Consider the following 17045-nt stretch of genomic DNA (forward strand, 5'->3'; position numbering starts at 1 on the left):
TTCAATACTGTTGATCACGCACTGATGATTCAGAGGCTGGTTTAAAAATTACTTGACATATGGAACTCAATGTATATCTACTGATGGTGTTAAATCAGGTTTCCTGGATATTACAAAATTTGTTCCACAGAAGTCAATTCTGGGTCCTGTACTTTTTACTGTTTACATGAAAAATATCGACTAATCTGTAAAAAATTGTAACCTGCACTTGTATGGCGATGATACTGTTGTGTATGCTATTGCCCCCACGGTTGACCAGGCTCTAACTGAACTAGAGTCTGCATTCATTATATTACAGAAAAACTTTATTGACCTGAAATTAGTACTGAATACAGGTAAAACTAAATACAGTATATGCTGTTCTCTAGAGCGCATAAAAATAAGTCTGATAATTTAAGCATACAGTTGAAGTCGGAAGTTTACATACACTTAGGTTGGAGTCATTAAAACTTTTTGAACCACTCCACAAATTTCGTGTTAACAAACTATGGTTTTGGCAAGTCGGTTAGGACATCTACTTTGTGCATGATACAAAGTTGTTTACAGACAGATTATTTCACTTAAAATTCACTGTATCACAATTCCAGTGGGTCAGAGGTTTACATACACTAAGTTGATTGTGCCTTTAAACAGCGTGGAAAATTCCAGAAAATTATGTCATGGCTTTAGAAGCTTCTGATAGGCTAATTGACATCATTTGAGTCAATTGGAGGTGTACCTGTGGAAGTATTTCAAGGCCTACCTTCAAACTCATTGCCTCATTACTTGACATCATGGGAAAATCTAAAGAAATCTGCTAAGAAAAAATTGCTACAAAAAAATTGTAGACCTCCACAAGTCTGGTTCATCCTTGGGAGCAATTTAACAAACACCTGAAGGTACCACGTTCATCTGTACAAACAATAGTACGCAAGTATAAACACCATGGGACCACGCAACCGTCATAACGCTCAGAAAGGAGACGCGTTCTGTCTCTTGGAGATGAACGTACTTTGGTGCGAAAAGTACAAATCAATCCCAGAACAACAGCAAAAGACCTTGTGAAGATGCTGGAGGAAACAGATACAAAAGTATCTATATCCACAGTAAATTGAGTTCTATACCGACATAACCTGAAAGGCCGCTCAGCAAGGAGGAAGCCACTGCTCCAAAACCGTCAGACTACAGTTTGCAACTGCACATGGGAACAAAGATTGTACTTTTTGGAGAAATGTCCTCTGGTCTAATGAAACAAAAATAGAACTGTTTGGCCATAATGACCATCGTTATGTTTGGCGGAAAAAGGGGGAGGCTTGCAAGCCGAAGAACACCATCCCAACCGTGAAGCATCATGTTGTGGGGGTGCTTTTCTGCAGGAGGGACTGCTGCACTTCACAAAATAGATGGCTTTATGAGGAAGGAACATTATGTGGATATATTGAAGCAACATCTCAAGACATCATTCAGAAAGTTAAAGCTTGGTCGCAAATGGGTCTTCCAAATGGACATTGATCCCAAGCATACTTCCAAAGTGGTGACAAAATGGCTTAAGGACAAAAGTCAAGGTATTGGAGTGGCCATCCCAAAGCCCTGACCTGAATCCTATAGAACATTTGTGGGCAGAACTGAAAGTGTGTGCGAGCAAGGAGGCCAACAAAACCTGACTCAGTTACACCAGCTCTGTCAGGAGGAATGGGCAAAAATTCACCCAACTTATTGTGGGAAGCTTGTGGAAGGCTACCCGAAAAATTTGACCCAAGTTAAACAATTTAAAGGCAATGCTACCAAATACTAATTGAGTGTATGTAAACTTCTGACCCACTGGGAATGTGATGAAATAAATAAAAGCTGAAATAAATCCCTCTACTATTATTCTGACATTTCACAATCTTAAAATAAGGTGGTGATCCTAACTGACCTAAGACATGGAATTTTTACCAGGATTAAATGTCAGGAATTGTGAAAAACTGAGTTTAACTGTATTTGGCTAAGGTGTATGTAAACTTCAGACTTCAACTGTATAAAAGCAATAGATACCATTAATAAGAAGGGCTAGAAGCATCTTATTTTTGTGAGCTACCGAGTCGCTAGGACATGCAAGTCCCATACTATTGTGGAGGACTTCATTCTTCCTGCTCCCATGGATATGGCTTGGACAACACTGGGGGAAAAGTCCCCCAAAAACTATACAATGTCTTCATCAAACAACACTGTTTCACGACACATCAGTGACATGGCAAGAGATGTTTTGAAACAATTACCGCTTCGCATACAAGCCAGTGAATTATATGCGTTACAGCTGGATGAGTCAACAGACGTGGCGGGCCTGGCACAGCTCCTGGTATATGTCCGTTACGTTTATGGGGGGTCAATTAAGGTAGACATCCTCTTCTGCAAGCCACTGGAAATCAGGACAACATGAGAGGATGTTTTTAAAGTACTGGACAGCTTTGTGACATCAAATGGACTTGGCTGGTCAAGATGTGTTGGTATCTGTACTGATGGCGCAAAAGCCATGACAGGGAGACATAGTGGAGTGGTAACGGGCATGCAAGCAGTTGCTCCCAACACCACGTGGGTACACTGCAGCATCCACCAAGAGGCTCTTGCTGCCAAGGGAATGCCTGACAGCTTGAAAGACATTTTGGATATTAAAGCAAGGCCCCTGAACTCTCGTGTATTTTCTGCATTATGCAATGATATTGGCAGCGACCATGTAATGCTTTTACAAGTGCTCTGGTTATCAAGGGACAAAGTATTAACTTTTTTTATTTTTATTGAGAGACGGGTGTAAAGTTTTCTTTACTGACCATAATTTTCACTTGTCTGACTGCTTGCATGATGACGAGTTTCTCACACGACTGACCTATATGGGTGATATTTTTTCTCACCTGAATGATCTGAATCTAGGATTACAGGGACTCTCCACAACTATATTCAATGTGCGGGACAAAATTGAGGCTATGATTAAGAAGTTGGAGGTCTTTCCTGTCTGTATTAACAAGGACAACACACAGGTTTTTCCATCATTGTATGATTTTTTTGTATGCAAATGAACTCAAGCTTAAGGACAATGTCAAATGTGATATAGCAAAGTACCCGAGTGAGCTGGGTGTGCAATTACGCAGCTACTTTCCCGAAACGGACGACACAAACTATGTTCGTTATCCCTTTCATGACCTGCCTCCAGTCCACTTAAGACATCTGAACAAGAGAGCCTCATCGAAATTGCAACAAGCGGTTCTGTGAAAATTGAATTTAAATCAGAAGCCACTGCCAGATTTCTGGATAGGGATGCGCTCAGAGCTTCTTGCCTTGGCAAATCTCGCCGTTAAGACACCGATGCCGCTGGCAACCACGTACCTATGTGAGAGTGGATTCTCGTGGACCTTTACTGATTGTTTTTTTTTTGACGGAAATGTTCTTTCTGCTTGCATTTTGTATTTAACCTGTGTACTTTCTATAATTTAGGGCTCATCTATAAATAAGACCATTGTCTCAGTATGACTCCCTGATAAAATAAATGTTAAACATTTTTGTTCAGTGTACCTCAATTACTTCGCACACCTGCACATCAACTCGGTACTGGTACCCCGTGTATATAGCCAAGTTATTGTTACTCATGCATTTATTCCTTGTGTTATTATTTCTCTCTTCATTGTTGGGAAGGGCCTGTAATTGAACATTTCACTGTTAGTCTACACCGATTGTTTATGAAGCAATGACAAATGCATTTATATTTGCTCTTCTGGCAACTGTAGGCCTACTGCATGCATCGCTCAATGACCAGCAATTTGAGTGATGAAAGAAATGCAGTGCTGCCCACAACATGGCACAAATACAATTAAATAAACCACACAAACAGCAATATGAAATAAGATAAATATTACATCAATATACTTTTTTTATTTGTATCATTATTTTCTTTAAAGATTTAATAGGGTGTTTTGGCTGTTGTTGATATCATACAATATCCTCAGGTTTAGTCATTTGTAAAAAAACAAATGAAAAAAACAAAACATGAGGTGTGTATAAAATAGGTCACCACCAAAGTAAAGGCAAAGGTCAGTCCACACGCCTCAAACATATACATAAAAACGTATGCATTTTACCCTATGCATTTCACACACACATTTATATATCAAACACTCTTTTAAAAGTGATGGTTATTTATTTGTTCAAATTATAGTTGTAATTGGGGTCTCGTTTTTGTTCTCGCATGATCATGAACACTTAAGAAAAGTTCCATGTAAAAAAGCTAAATAAAATGTCAGCATGCAACAGTCTTTCACAGAAAGACTAGAGAAAGGCAACAAATTAACTCAAATCTACCCTGCTCTTCACACATAAGGAAAAGAGCACCTACACTCATCCCTTGATACATACATAAAAGTATAGAAACTGACAAAAACGATGGTGCCTCCAGAGGTAATCAACTCCAACCCCTAAACCCTATGCACTTGTCCAGGGCCAGGTTTCCCGATAGCAATGGAACTTAGTATTTTAACGATGCAGCTTTCCAACAAAACGGCCAAAGATGTAACATGAGTTTCCCAAAACACAAAGCAGAGAGAACGTTCGCTAAGTGCGTTGTTGAGGCTTGTGTTGATGCGGATAGGATCTAAATAAAGACAGCGCTGTTCTCGGATCAGCGTTCTCCCTTTCAAATCATACCATTCAAATGATTCCACAATAGTGACAATGGATGAGCTCCTATTAGAAATCACCTATGGCTACAAACATTGAGGCGGCTTATTCTAATGCTTACCCTATAATGCACTAAATCAAGATTTGAAATCATGGGCCTCCCAAGTGGTGCAGTGATCTAAGGCACTGCATCGCAGTGCTTGAGGCAACACTACAGACCCGGGTTCGATCCCAGGCTGTGTCACAGCCGGCCGTGACCGGGAGACCCATGAGGTGGCGCACAATTAACAGACCAATTGGATATCATGAAATTGGGGGAGAAAAAGGGGTAAAGGTACCAAAAATAATATACTTATTTAAATCATTGCGCTAATGTAGACTACACATTAAATCTATTGAGGCAAAAAATGTAAAGTCGTGTATAAATAGCTAAACTCAATTGATAAATGTATTTCAATATATAGGTCTATATGTAGCCTAGTGTATTTATCATTTAATTCAGACATCTCGGTTTTCGTTTGAAGAATCTTATATCCTTCGCTTGTTGATAACAATTGCCAAGACATTGGCAACTTTGTATTTGTAGTCACATTCGTTCTGAAGTTATCAGTGGTAACAGAAAGACAGATAAACATCTTGATTTTATGTTGAGCGGAGATCTGTGTAAAAAAAAGTGACGCGGAAGGGCAAAAAAAACATTTAAAAAGACGCACTTTGCTGTTCTACGAGTGGTCTGAGGCAGTCGTTAAATAACTACCCTTTTCTTGTGCAACTTTAGTGACGATGGTTTTGGGAAACGGACATTTAACGATGCTCCTACGTAGGTTCTAACAACGAACCAAGCCTTAAGATGCATTGGGGAAACCGGGCCCAGACCCGTTACTATTGGGAATGTCTCAGCAAAAGGCCAACAACTCCACGTGGCCTAACAAGGGAATCCCTGGACAACCACTGCCATGACCAGACCACTAACTGGGGGAAGAACCAGAAGACATTGCGTTCCGCACGGGACTGGTGTTGAATACCCCTGCCTAAGACCATAGCTAAGGGTGATAGTGAGAGGGGGAAAATAAATAATAACGCTAATAGCAATAACAAGAACAAGTGTACGTTTTTCAAATCAGTCAGAATCTAAATAAAATAAGCAGTGTCCATGATTATTCAGAGCAGAACACCTATGTGTCATTTAGTATCTAGAGTCATCCCTCCTTCACATCAGTCAAAAAAAGAAGTGGCCGGCGCTATCTGATTGGTTGTACTCATCCACTGCTTCTTCTCACCTCAGGTCTGATTGGATCGTTTTTCCATCGCTACGGCTCTTTAGTTGCCATGGCACAGGGTGGTCCTATACCAGCCAATGAGCATGTCCTCTCTACATTTCTTAGAAAAGTGTAAGTATTCTCCTGTTTGTTCGAGCCTTAAGAACTTATTGTCCTCTTTTATATCACACCCCTTTTTTTTCAGAGAGAGAAGGGAAGGGGAAAAAGTCTCCCGAATGTCCACGCAAGGAAACTGTCGATGCCAGTAGGGCATCTGAAAGCAAAATAAACAACTTTCCTTAAGGGGAAAAAACAAAAACAAAAAAAAACTGTCCAATCCATGGAGTGTATGTGACTGTTGAAAATTGTAATAAAACGTTACACTTTCATTTGAGTTTCTCAGAGGCAGACCTCCCAGCTCGCTACAACATCACTGGTTAATCATCAATATATATTGATGGGGAACTGAAAGGGGGAGCAGAGACTAGGGAACTGAAAGACAGGACAAAGTACAAGGGAGGATGGAGGGATGCAACAAAGAGATGGTGACGAGATACATGTTGGTGAGGGAGGGAGGGAGGGACAACATTGAAGGGATGACTGAGTGAGTGTAACACCAAAAGGAGGAGCAGAGGGGGACTGGGGTGGGGTAAGGAGAGATGGCGAGACACGAGAGAAGGCTAGCTCCAGAGTCCTGCGTAGTTGCCGTGGAGGCCCGAGCACAGCGGTCCGCCGGCCACAAACAGCTTGGTGCCAGAGTCGTCGTAGCAGTGTGTGTACACAGCGTTGGGGAACGAGTTAATGTCCGAGAAGTAGCTCCTCCACGTCTCGTCGTGATTCTGGGGGATGAGAGAAAGAAACAGGTGTGAGAGAGGGAGGGTGTGGATGGCAGAAAAACAGAGGAAGTGAACACTGAGGGAGAAATTATTCTTATCGTTTTGTGCCAGGATCTTGTCAAGGCAGGTCCAAGAGAGACTAATCACTGAGGAGAGGTGTCACTTAACAGTTTACTTCCAGAATGTTTAAATATATCCTGTATAAGTTTATTGCAACGTTTGACCAGAAGATCTTAGTTTTCGACCCAACTTTCCACCAAAACCACATCTTCTTTTTGTGTAAATCTTAAATAAGCTGTTCATAAATATGTTCTGTTTCACGACGGTACTGTTTCAATCTAGAAATGCTATGGAGACACACGAGCCACAGCCAATATAAAGAAATCAGTCAATTCAAATAAATTCATTAGGCCGTAATCGCATGACTGGGAATACAGAAACGCATCTGTTGGTCACAGAAAACTTAAAAAAAGGTAGGGGCATGGATCAGAAAACTAGTCAGTATATGGTGTGACCACCATTTGCCTTGTCCAGCGCGACATCTCCTTTGCATGGAGTTGATCAGGCTGTTGACTGTGGAATGTCATCCCACTCCTCTTCAATGGCTGTGCGAAGTTGCTGGATATTGGCGGGAACTGGAACACGCTGTCGTATACGTCAATCCAGAGCATCCCAAACCTGCTCAATGGGTGAGATGTCAGGTGAGTATGCAGGCCATGGAAGAACTGGGACATTTTCAGCTTCCCGGAATTGTGTACAGATCTTTGCGACATGGGGCCGTACATTATCATGCTGAAACATCAGGTGATGGCGGTGGATGAATGGCACGACAATGGGCCTCGGGATCTCGTCACAGTATCTCTGTGCATTAAAATTTCCAGCGATAAAATGCAGTTGTGTTCATTGTCCATAGCTTATGCTTGCCCACACCATAGCCCCATCACCACCATGGGGAACTCTGTTCACAACGTTTTCATCAGCAAACTGCTCACCCACACAACACCATACACGCTGTCTGCCATTTGCCCGGTACAGTTTAAACAGGGATTCAACTATGAAGAGCACACTTCTCCAACGTGCCAGTGGCCATCAAAGGTGAGGATTTGCCCACAAGTCTGTTACAACGCCAAACTGCAGTCAGGTCAAGACCGTGTTGAGAACGACGAGCACGCAGATGAGCTTCCCTGAGACAGTTTCTGCAAAATTCTTGGGTGGTGCAAACCCACAATTTCCTTAACTGTTCATGTGGCTGGCCTCGACGATCCCGCAGGTGAAGAAGCCCGATGTGGAGGTTACATGGCCTGCGATTGTCTGTACTGTCAAATTCTCTAAACCGATGTTGGAGGCGGCTTATGGTAGAGAAATTAACATTAAATTATCTGGCAACAGCTCTGGAGGACATTCCTGCAGTCAGCATGCCAATTTCATGGTACCTCAACTTGAGACATCTGTGGCTAGTTGTGTGACAAAACGGCACATTTTAGAGCGGCCTTTTATTGTCCCCAGCACAAGGTGCACCTGTGTAATTCTCATACTGTTTAATCAGCTTCTTCATATGCCACACCTGTCAGGTGGATGGATTATTTTGGCAAAGGAGAAATGCTCACAAACAGGGATGTAAACAAATTTGTGTACAAAATTTGGAAGAAATAAGCTTTTGTGCGTTTGGAAGATTTCTGGGATCTTTTATTTCAGCTCATGAAACATGGGACAAACACTTTATATTTTGTGTTTATATTTTTGTTCAGTATAGTAATAGGAACTTAACTTGAAGTGTTCTGCTAAGAGGGGTATACTTTACAAAGTGGAATAACAAATAAAGCGTACCAGCCAGCCCTTCCCTGTGGTGAGTTTAAGAATGCCCTCCCCTGGGCGCTGCCGGAACCCGCCGGCCGGGCTGGAAGGGTCCTCCAAGAACCTCTGGGCTCTGATATCATAGAACAGCAGGGAGCCTTGTCCCGTGCCCACTGTCACTATGTGCTCATAGAAACTCACAGAGCGGATACCTGGGAAGGAGAGCAAACACACAGACAAGTTAAACCTCACTTTTAATAGCTTCATAAATGTAAAAAAATAATCTATCACTAACTTTCTGTTCAAAAGTACTGCCTCTGCACTTGTTTGTAATGCCGCATTCAAATGCTCCCCGGAATCTCGTATTTCCCGACATGAGTGCTTTCAAGTGCGTTTGAAGTCAAAAGAACCCTTCAACCAATGAGATTTTAGCTAGCTGGCTAACGTGGCTAATAATAATTTAGCTAGCTTTTCTTACGTTTACAATACAACCAAACTATCTACATTATTTACATTAAAATAATGCACCAATAATGTAAATTGCTTAGTTTTATCTTTGGTTGAAAAGGTGAAAGGTCAGTGATGAAATGCCACAAGTCGTTAACTCCGGTATCATAATTTTCTCCCGACTTTCCCACTCGTAATCCCGACTTGGAAGGCCATTCAAGTGACATTTCTGAGTTGGAAACTCATATTTCCCGATAATTCCGACACCACTTGAAGGCAGCATAAGTGCAGGGCGGGTCTTGGAGAATGTTTGGGTTTTGTTTTGCTTCTTGGTGGAATGTGTTTGTAGTACCTCGTGTTGCCTCTGGAGAAATGAAATGAAATGAAAATTAAAAAGAGTTGACAGAACATTTGTATGCTATTATGTTGTTTACATACAGCGCATTCGGGAAAGTAGTCAGACTCCTTCCCTTTTTCCACATTTTGTTACGTTACAGCCGTATTCTAAAATTGATTAAATTGCCCCCCCCCTCAATCTACACACAATACCCCATAATGACTAAGCGAAAATATATTCAGACCCTTTGCTATGAGAATCAAAATTGAGCTCAGGTGCATCCTGTTTCCATTGATCATCCTTGAGATGTTTCTACAACTTGATTGGAGTCCACCTGTGGTAAATTCAATTGATTGGACATAATTTGGAAAGGCACACACCGGTGTATGTACGGACCCACAGTTGACAGTGCATGTCGGTGCAAAAACCAAGCCACGAGGTTGAATACATTTTCCGTAGAGCTCCGAGACAGGATTGTGTCAAATAACAGATCTGGGGACGGGTACCAAAACATTTATGCAGCATTGAAGGTCCCCAAGAACACAGTGGCCTCCATTATTCTTAAATGGAAGCAGTTTGGAACAACCAAGACTCTTTCTAGAACTGTCCGCCTGCCCAAACTGAACAATCGGTGGAGAAGGGCCTTGATCAGGGAGGTGACCAAGAACCCGATGGTCACTCTGACAGAGCTCCAGAGTTTCTCTGTGGAGATGGGACAACCTTCCAGAAGGACAACCATCTATGCAGCACTCCATCAATCAGGGCTTTATGGTAGAGTGGCCAGACGGAAGCCACTCCTCAGTAAAAGGCACATGACAGCCCACTGGGTTTGCCAAAAGGCACCTAACCTCTGATTCTCTGGTCTGACGAAATCAAGATTGAACTCTTTGGCCTGAATGCCAAGCATCACGTCTGGAGGTAACCAGGCAACCCTCCCTACGGTGAAGCATGGTGGCAGCTAGGGTTGCACATTTTGGGGAATATTCAGAGGTGGAAACCTTCCGTGGGAATTAACAGGAATATGGGAATTAATGGAAAAATATGCAAATTAATACTATTTAAATATAAATGTTTCTTGCATTGGATATATTTACAATATCATATGGAGACCGAAACATAAACCTTTTACCTTATCATAAGTAGACATAATCGCAAATGATTAAATCCTTCCAATAGAAATAAAAAAACGAATTGAACCTTAATTAAATGACTTGACTCGTCACATGGGATGATTTCACTGAACAACAAAAGGGAATATTGAATGATCCCCAACGATCCATCGCATCTCCCAAAAACATTTTTCAACATACATCTGTAAAATGATAGTCTAGAAACTAAAGTTTTGATTGTCTTCCTCTCAGGCTTCCAGGTGGTTGATGAGATATGTTGGCACGACTGCCATATTGCATCTCCATCCCAAAGCCCTTGCTTGGCAGTGTACTTCGCCAGACTGCCAAGAACCTTGCCCTCATCCAGGCCAAGGTGGCGAGACAAGGTAGCGATGACACCATAGGCCTTGTTGATCTCCACACCAGACAGGATGCTCTTGCTAGCATACTTGGGGTCCAACATGTACTCTGCGGCATGTATGGGCTTCAGGCAGAAGTCTTCACACTTTTTGATTTCTTCTCTCACATCTGCAAGCATAGTCTGAACATCAGACAGGATGGCATTGTCTCCCTCAATCCGTGCAATGGCTACTGCTATAGGTTTCAGGAGTTTCAGGCTGCTTACCACTCCCCCAAAATACATCATCCAGGAGGATCCTCTTGATGGGGCTGTCCATATTGGCAGTCTGTGCTATGGCCATTTCTTGGAGCGACTCCTTCCCCTCTAGGAGACTGTCAAACATGATGGCAACACCACCCCAAAGGGTGTTGCTGGGCAGCTTCAATGTGATGCTCTTATTCTTCTCACTTTGCTTGGTGAGGTAGAGTGCTGCTATAACTTGATAACCCTTCACATACCTAACCATTTCCGTGGCTCTCTTGTAGAGTGTATCAATTGTTTTCAGTGCCATGATGGCCTTGAGGAGCAGATTCAATGCATGAGCAGCACAGCCAATGGGTGTGATGTGAGGGCAGGACTCCTCCACTTTAGACCAAGCTGACCTTCATGTTCACAGCATTGTCTGGTCACCAATGCAAATACCTTCTGTGGTCCAAGGTTATTGATGACCGCCTTCAGCTCATCTGCAATGTAGAGACTGGTGTGTCTGTTGTCCCTTGTGTCTGTGCTCTTGTAGAATGCTGGTTGAGGGGTGGAGATGATGTAGTTTATTATTCCTTGCCCACGAACATTCGACCACCAATCAGAGATGATTGCAATACAGTTTGCTTTGTCTATGATTTGATTGACCTTCACTTGAACTCCGCATACAGCAAATGAGTAGATAAAGCATGTCTGGTTGGAGGGGTGTATGCTGGCGAAGAACATTCAGAAATCTCTTCCAATACACATTGCCCGTGTGCATCAGAGGTGAAGCTGTTGCATACACAGCTCGAGCAAGACATTCATCAGCATCTCTCTGACTATGTTCCTCCATTGAGTCAAAACCAAATCTTATTCCAGGAGGACCATGAGCTGTTGCTATCGATAAGGTGTCTGGTTCATCATTTTCACCTCGAATAGAAGTAGAGGGACTTCTGTCAGAGGTTGCTTGTTCTGAGCGCTGAGGGAATTTTATGCACTTGGCCAGATGATTCTGCATCTTTGTTGCATTCTTCACATATGATTTGGCACGGTATTTGCAAATGTACACAGCTTTTCCTTATACATTAGCTGCAGTGAAATGTCTCCACACATCAGATAGTGCCTGTGGCATTTTCCTGTAAAGATACATTTAAAAAATAAGTTAAAAAAATACAATTCCATGTACAGATAAATAGTTAAGCAGTTCTATTAAAACAACTAATTTGTAAGATAAATGTTTTAAAATGAAACGTGTATGGAAACAGGTCAATTAACACTCCTCAGTTAAAAGCCTCAAGCAAGATAAAACCCACATGGTAGCAAAAACTAACTGGCAGAAATTGTTAACAAGTTAAAAATGACTTAAACACACTTTGCCGTAGGCTACTATTTGCTAGTAACAGAAATGTATATCTTATAAAATATATTCACCCCAACCAGTTTTGTAATCAAAACTTACCAGATAGCATGTAGTCCTTGGCTCAGAGTGCAGTAGTGTGGGCGCAATAGCATCTCATTAGTGTGCAAGATCTTGAGAATCAGCTGTACATGTGATGGAAGAATGCACTGTGCATGCAGAGGGTTGCAATTCCATTGAATTGGGGATAGTTTAACCAAAATATGCCACAAGACCTAGAATTGCCTTATGAGTATCCCACAAAAAAGGTTCACTGTTCTAAGCTTACTTTTTTGACGAATTTAAGCAAACTTCCCCAAATTCCAGGGCTTAAAATCACCGGAAAGTTTCCGACTCTTTGCAACCCTAGTGGCAGCATCATGCTGTGGAGATGTTTGTCAGCGGCAGGGACTGGGAGACTAGTCAGGATCGAGGGAAAGATGAACAGAGCAAAGTATAGAGAGATCCTTGATGAAAACCTGCTCCAGAGCGCTCAGGACCTCAGACTGGGGCGAAGGTTCACCTTCCAACAGGACAACAACCCTAAGCACACAGCCAAGACAACACAGGAGTGGCTTCAGGACAAGTCTCTGAATGTCCTTGAGTGACCCAGCCAGAGTTCGGACTTGAACCCGATCGAACATCTCTGGAGAGTATCTACAGAGAAGAATGGGAGAAATTCCCCAAATACAGGTGTGCCAAGCTTGTAGCGTCATACTCAAGAAGACTTGAGGCTGTAACTGCTGCCAAAGGTGCTTCAACAAAATACTGAGAAAAGGGTCTGAATACTTATGTAAATGTGATTTCATTTATATTTATATATATTTATATATATATATATATATATATAAATTCTAAAAACCTGTTTTTGCTTTGTCATTATGGGGTATTGCGTGTAGATTGATGAGGGAAAAAAACGATTTAATCCATTTTAGAATAAATCTTTAACTTAAAATGTGGAAAAAGTCAAGGGGTCTGAATACTTTCCAAATGCACTGTATCCATTAATGCACCCTTTGTATGTGCATTTGCGTATGTGTATATGTCGGTATCAAACAGTGTAGTGTGGTGTCAATTCCTCACCGCTTCCTCTCTCCCGGGAACTGACTGATTTGATGTTGTGAGTGGGCTGGCGGGGGTCCAGGAAGGACACATGGGCCTGAGAGCCCACTGCGTACACCGACCAGTCCTCACCATACGCCAGACACACATTCTCCTTGCAGTGAGGCAGCTTCGTTGACAGCAGCTATGGACAACAGATACATAGACTTGTTAGACAGTGCTGGTCATATAGCTCAACAAGGCTAAGGACAAACATGCATACAATTGTCTTGACCAGAATCGTTTGTTTTTTGTGGTATGTGAGGACATTCAACAAAATGCAGTAGGGTTCAACACTGACTTATGAGAACACCAAACAAGTCTTCATAATCTTCAATGTCTGCAAGCACCATCACAGAACCAAGCAAACATTGATAAATAAGCAGAGCGGACCCAGAGATACTCAAACCGACCTTGCTCAAGTTTTGCTCTGCCTTCCAAAGGTGAAAATAGCCATCCAGGGACACTGCACCAAGCTCCTGAGAAAAAGTGAGAAGAGATAGCATGTAGGTCCCAATTACAACACAGATTTGTACTGGGGAACACAGGCAATGGTTTGTCTCTGAGGGCTAGGAGGGTGGTGTGGCTGACCTTGTGGTTGTTGTTGAAGGCCAGGGCCCTCACTTTGCAGTTGTACGGGTTAGTGTATTCCTTGGGGATGTCCTCCAGGGCACGGTGTGAGATATGAGAGTAGCAGGGGACCCCCTCCTCATCCTGCTGTCTCATAGCCTGGCTCAGCACCTCTTCGGACACCTCCCACAGTCCCATGGAACCGTCCCGGGACCCTGGGGAGTAGCAGCATATTGATTGGTTGGTGGATTTCATATGGAGACATTATATACATGAAAAACTATCGAGGATGAACAAAAGTTTGAAGTTCTCCCGATGGCAATTTGTCACTTCAAATCTAATTTTATTGGTCACATGCGCCGAATACAACAGGTGTAGACTTTACTGTGAAATGCTTGCTTACGAGCTCTTTCCAATGATGCAGAGTTTAAAAAATAGTAAAAAAATAGTAACAAGGAATAAAATACAAAAGAATGAAGCAATAGCCAGGGAGTACCAGATCAATGTGCAGGGGTACGAGGTATTTGAGGTAGATACAGTTGAAGTCGTAAGTTTAGATACACCTTAGCCAAATACATTTAAACTCAGTTTTCAGAATTCCTGACATTTAATCAGAGTAAAAATTCCCTGTCTTAGGTCAGTTAGGATCACCACTTTAGTTTATGAATGTGAAATGTCAGAATAATAGGATAATTATTTATTTCAGCACACAGAAGTTTACATACACTCCATTAGTATTTGGTAGCATTGCTTTTAAATTTTTTAACATGGGTCAAACGTTTCGGGTAGCCTTCCACAAGCTTCTCACAATAAGTTGGGTGAAGTTTGGCCCATTCCTCCTGACTGAGCTGGTGTAACGAGTCAGGTTTGTAGGCCTCCTTGCTCGCACACGCTTTATCAGTTCTGCACACAAATGTTCTATAGGATTGGGGTCATGGCTTTGTGATGGCCACTCCAATACCTTGACTTTGTTGTCCGTAAGCCATTTTGCCACAACTTTGAAAGTATGCTTGGGGTCATTGTCCATTTGGAAGACCCATTTGCGACCAAGCTTTAACTTCCTGACTGATGTCTTGAGATGTTGCTTCAATATATCCACATAATGTTCCTTCCTCATGATGCCATCTATTTTGTGAAGTGCACCAGTCCCTCCTGCAGCAAAGCACCCCCACAACATGATGCTTCCACCCCCGTGCTTCACGGTTGGGATGGTGTTCTTCGGCTTGCAAGCAAACCCCCTTTTCCTCCAAACATAACTATGGTCAATATGGCCAAACAGTTCTATTTTTGTTTCATCAGACCAGAGGACATTTCTCCAAAAAGTACAATCTTTGTCCCCATGTGCAGTTGTGCAGTTGCAAACCATAGTCTGGCTTTTTTCTGACGGTTTTGGAGCAGTGGCTTCTTCCTTGCTGAGCGGCCTTTCAGGTTATGTCGATATAGGACTCATTTTACTGTGGATATAGATACTTTTGTACCCGTTTCCTCCAGCATCTTCACAAGGTCTTTTGCTGTTGTTCTGGGATTGATTTGCACTTTTTGCACCATAGTACGTTCATCTCTAGGAGACAGAACACGTCTCCATCCTGAGCGGTATGACGGCTGCGTGGTCCCATGGTGGTAATACTTTTGTTTGTACAGATGAACGTGGTACCTTCAAGCGTTTGGAAATTGCTCCCAAGGATGAACCAGACTTGTCAAGGTATACAATTTTTGCTTCTGAGGTCTTGGCTGATTTCTTTAGATTTTCCTATGATGTCAAGCAAAGATCCACTGAGTTTGAAGGTAGGCCTTGAAATACATCCACAGCTACACCTCCAATTGACTCAAATTATGTCAATTAGCCTATCAGAAACGTCTAAAGCCATGATGACATTTTCTGGAATTTCCCAAGCTGTTTAAAGGCACAGTCAACTTAGTGTATGTAAACTTCTGACCCACTGGAATTGTGATATAGTGAATTATAAGTGAAATAATCTGTCTGTAAACAATTGTTGGAAAAATTACTTGTGTCATGCACGAAGTAGATGTCCTAACCAACTTGCCAAAACTATAGTTTATTGACAAGAAATTTGTGGAGTGTTTGAAAAACTAGTTTTAATGACTCCAACCTAAGTGTACGTAAACTTCCGACTTCAACTGTATGTAAATAAAAGGGAGGGTTAAGTGACTAGGCACCAGAATAGATAAGCGTAAGAATAAAGAACATAGTAGCAGCAGCATATGATGAGTGTGTGTGTGTGTGTGTTTTGTGTGTGTTTGCACATATGTAGTCTATGTGAATGTGTGTGGGTTTTGTGTGAGTGTCAGTGTAGTGTGTGAGTGAGTATACACTATATATACACAATAGTATGTGGACACCCCTTCAAATTAGTGCATTTGTCAGCCACACCCATCACTGACAGGTCTATAAAAAGAAGCACAAAGCCATGCAATCTCCATGGACAAACATTGACAGTAGAATGGCCTTACTGAATAGCTCGGCGACTTTCAACGTGGCACAGTCATAGAATGCCACCTCTCCAACAAGTCAGTTCGTCAAATTTCTACCCTGCTAGAGCTGCCCCAGTCAACTGTATGTGCTGTTATTGTGAAGTGGAAACCTCTAGGAGCAACAACGGCTCAGCAGCGAATTGATAGGCCACACAAGCTCACAGGACGGGTCCGCCAAGTGCAACATTCACTACTAAGTTCCAAACTGCCTATGGAAGCAACGTCAGCACAAGAACTGTTAGTCGGGAGCTTCATGAAATGGGTTTCCATGGCTGCACACTTGCACACAAGCCTAAGATCATCATGTGCAATGCTAAGCGTTGGCTGGAGTGGTGCATCACGCTTCACCATCTGGCAAGATCGGTGTGGAAGAACTTGACTGGCCTGCACAGAGCCCTGACCTCAACCCCATCAAACACCTTTGGGATGAATTGGAACGCTGACTGGGAGCCAGGCCTAATCGATAACCTAACTAATGCTCTTGTAGTTGAATG

General features: G+C 42.3%; 1 protein-coding gene across 2 annotated transcripts in view; it reads right to left on the minus strand.

Moving 5' to 3' along the window:
• Window positions 1-3849: 3849 nt before the first annotated feature.
• LOC139564458 (DDB1- and CUL4-associated factor 12-like) overlaps window positions 3850-17045 on the minus strand; it is a 31633-nt gene continuing 18437 nt past the window's right edge. The window contains exons 5-10 of one of the 2 annotated variants that reach the window (XM_071383995.1): window positions 14080-14273; window positions 13902-13967; window positions 13471-13633; window positions 9315-9326; window positions 8549-8727; window positions 3850-6724 (exon numbers count right to left, since the gene is read on the minus strand). In XM_071383995.1, the coding sequence (XP_071240096.1) occupies window positions 6566-6724; window positions 8549-8727; window positions 9315-9326; window positions 13471-13633; window positions 13902-13967; window positions 14080-14273 (773 nt within the window). In that variant the 3' untranslated portion in view covers window positions 3850-6565. The remainder of the gene's footprint in view (window positions 6725-8548; window positions 8728-9314; window positions 9327-13470; window positions 13634-13901; window positions 13968-14079; window positions 14274-17045) is intronic. The other variant, XM_071384003.1, reaches the window with a different exon arrangement.

Source organism: Salvelinus alpinus, chromosome 2 (genome assembly GCF_045679555.1).
Source record: "Salvelinus alpinus chromosome 2, SLU_Salpinus.1, whole genome shotgun sequence".
Lineage (NCBI taxonomy): Eukaryota > Metazoa > Chordata > Actinopteri > Salmoniformes > Salmonidae > Salvelinus > Salvelinus alpinus.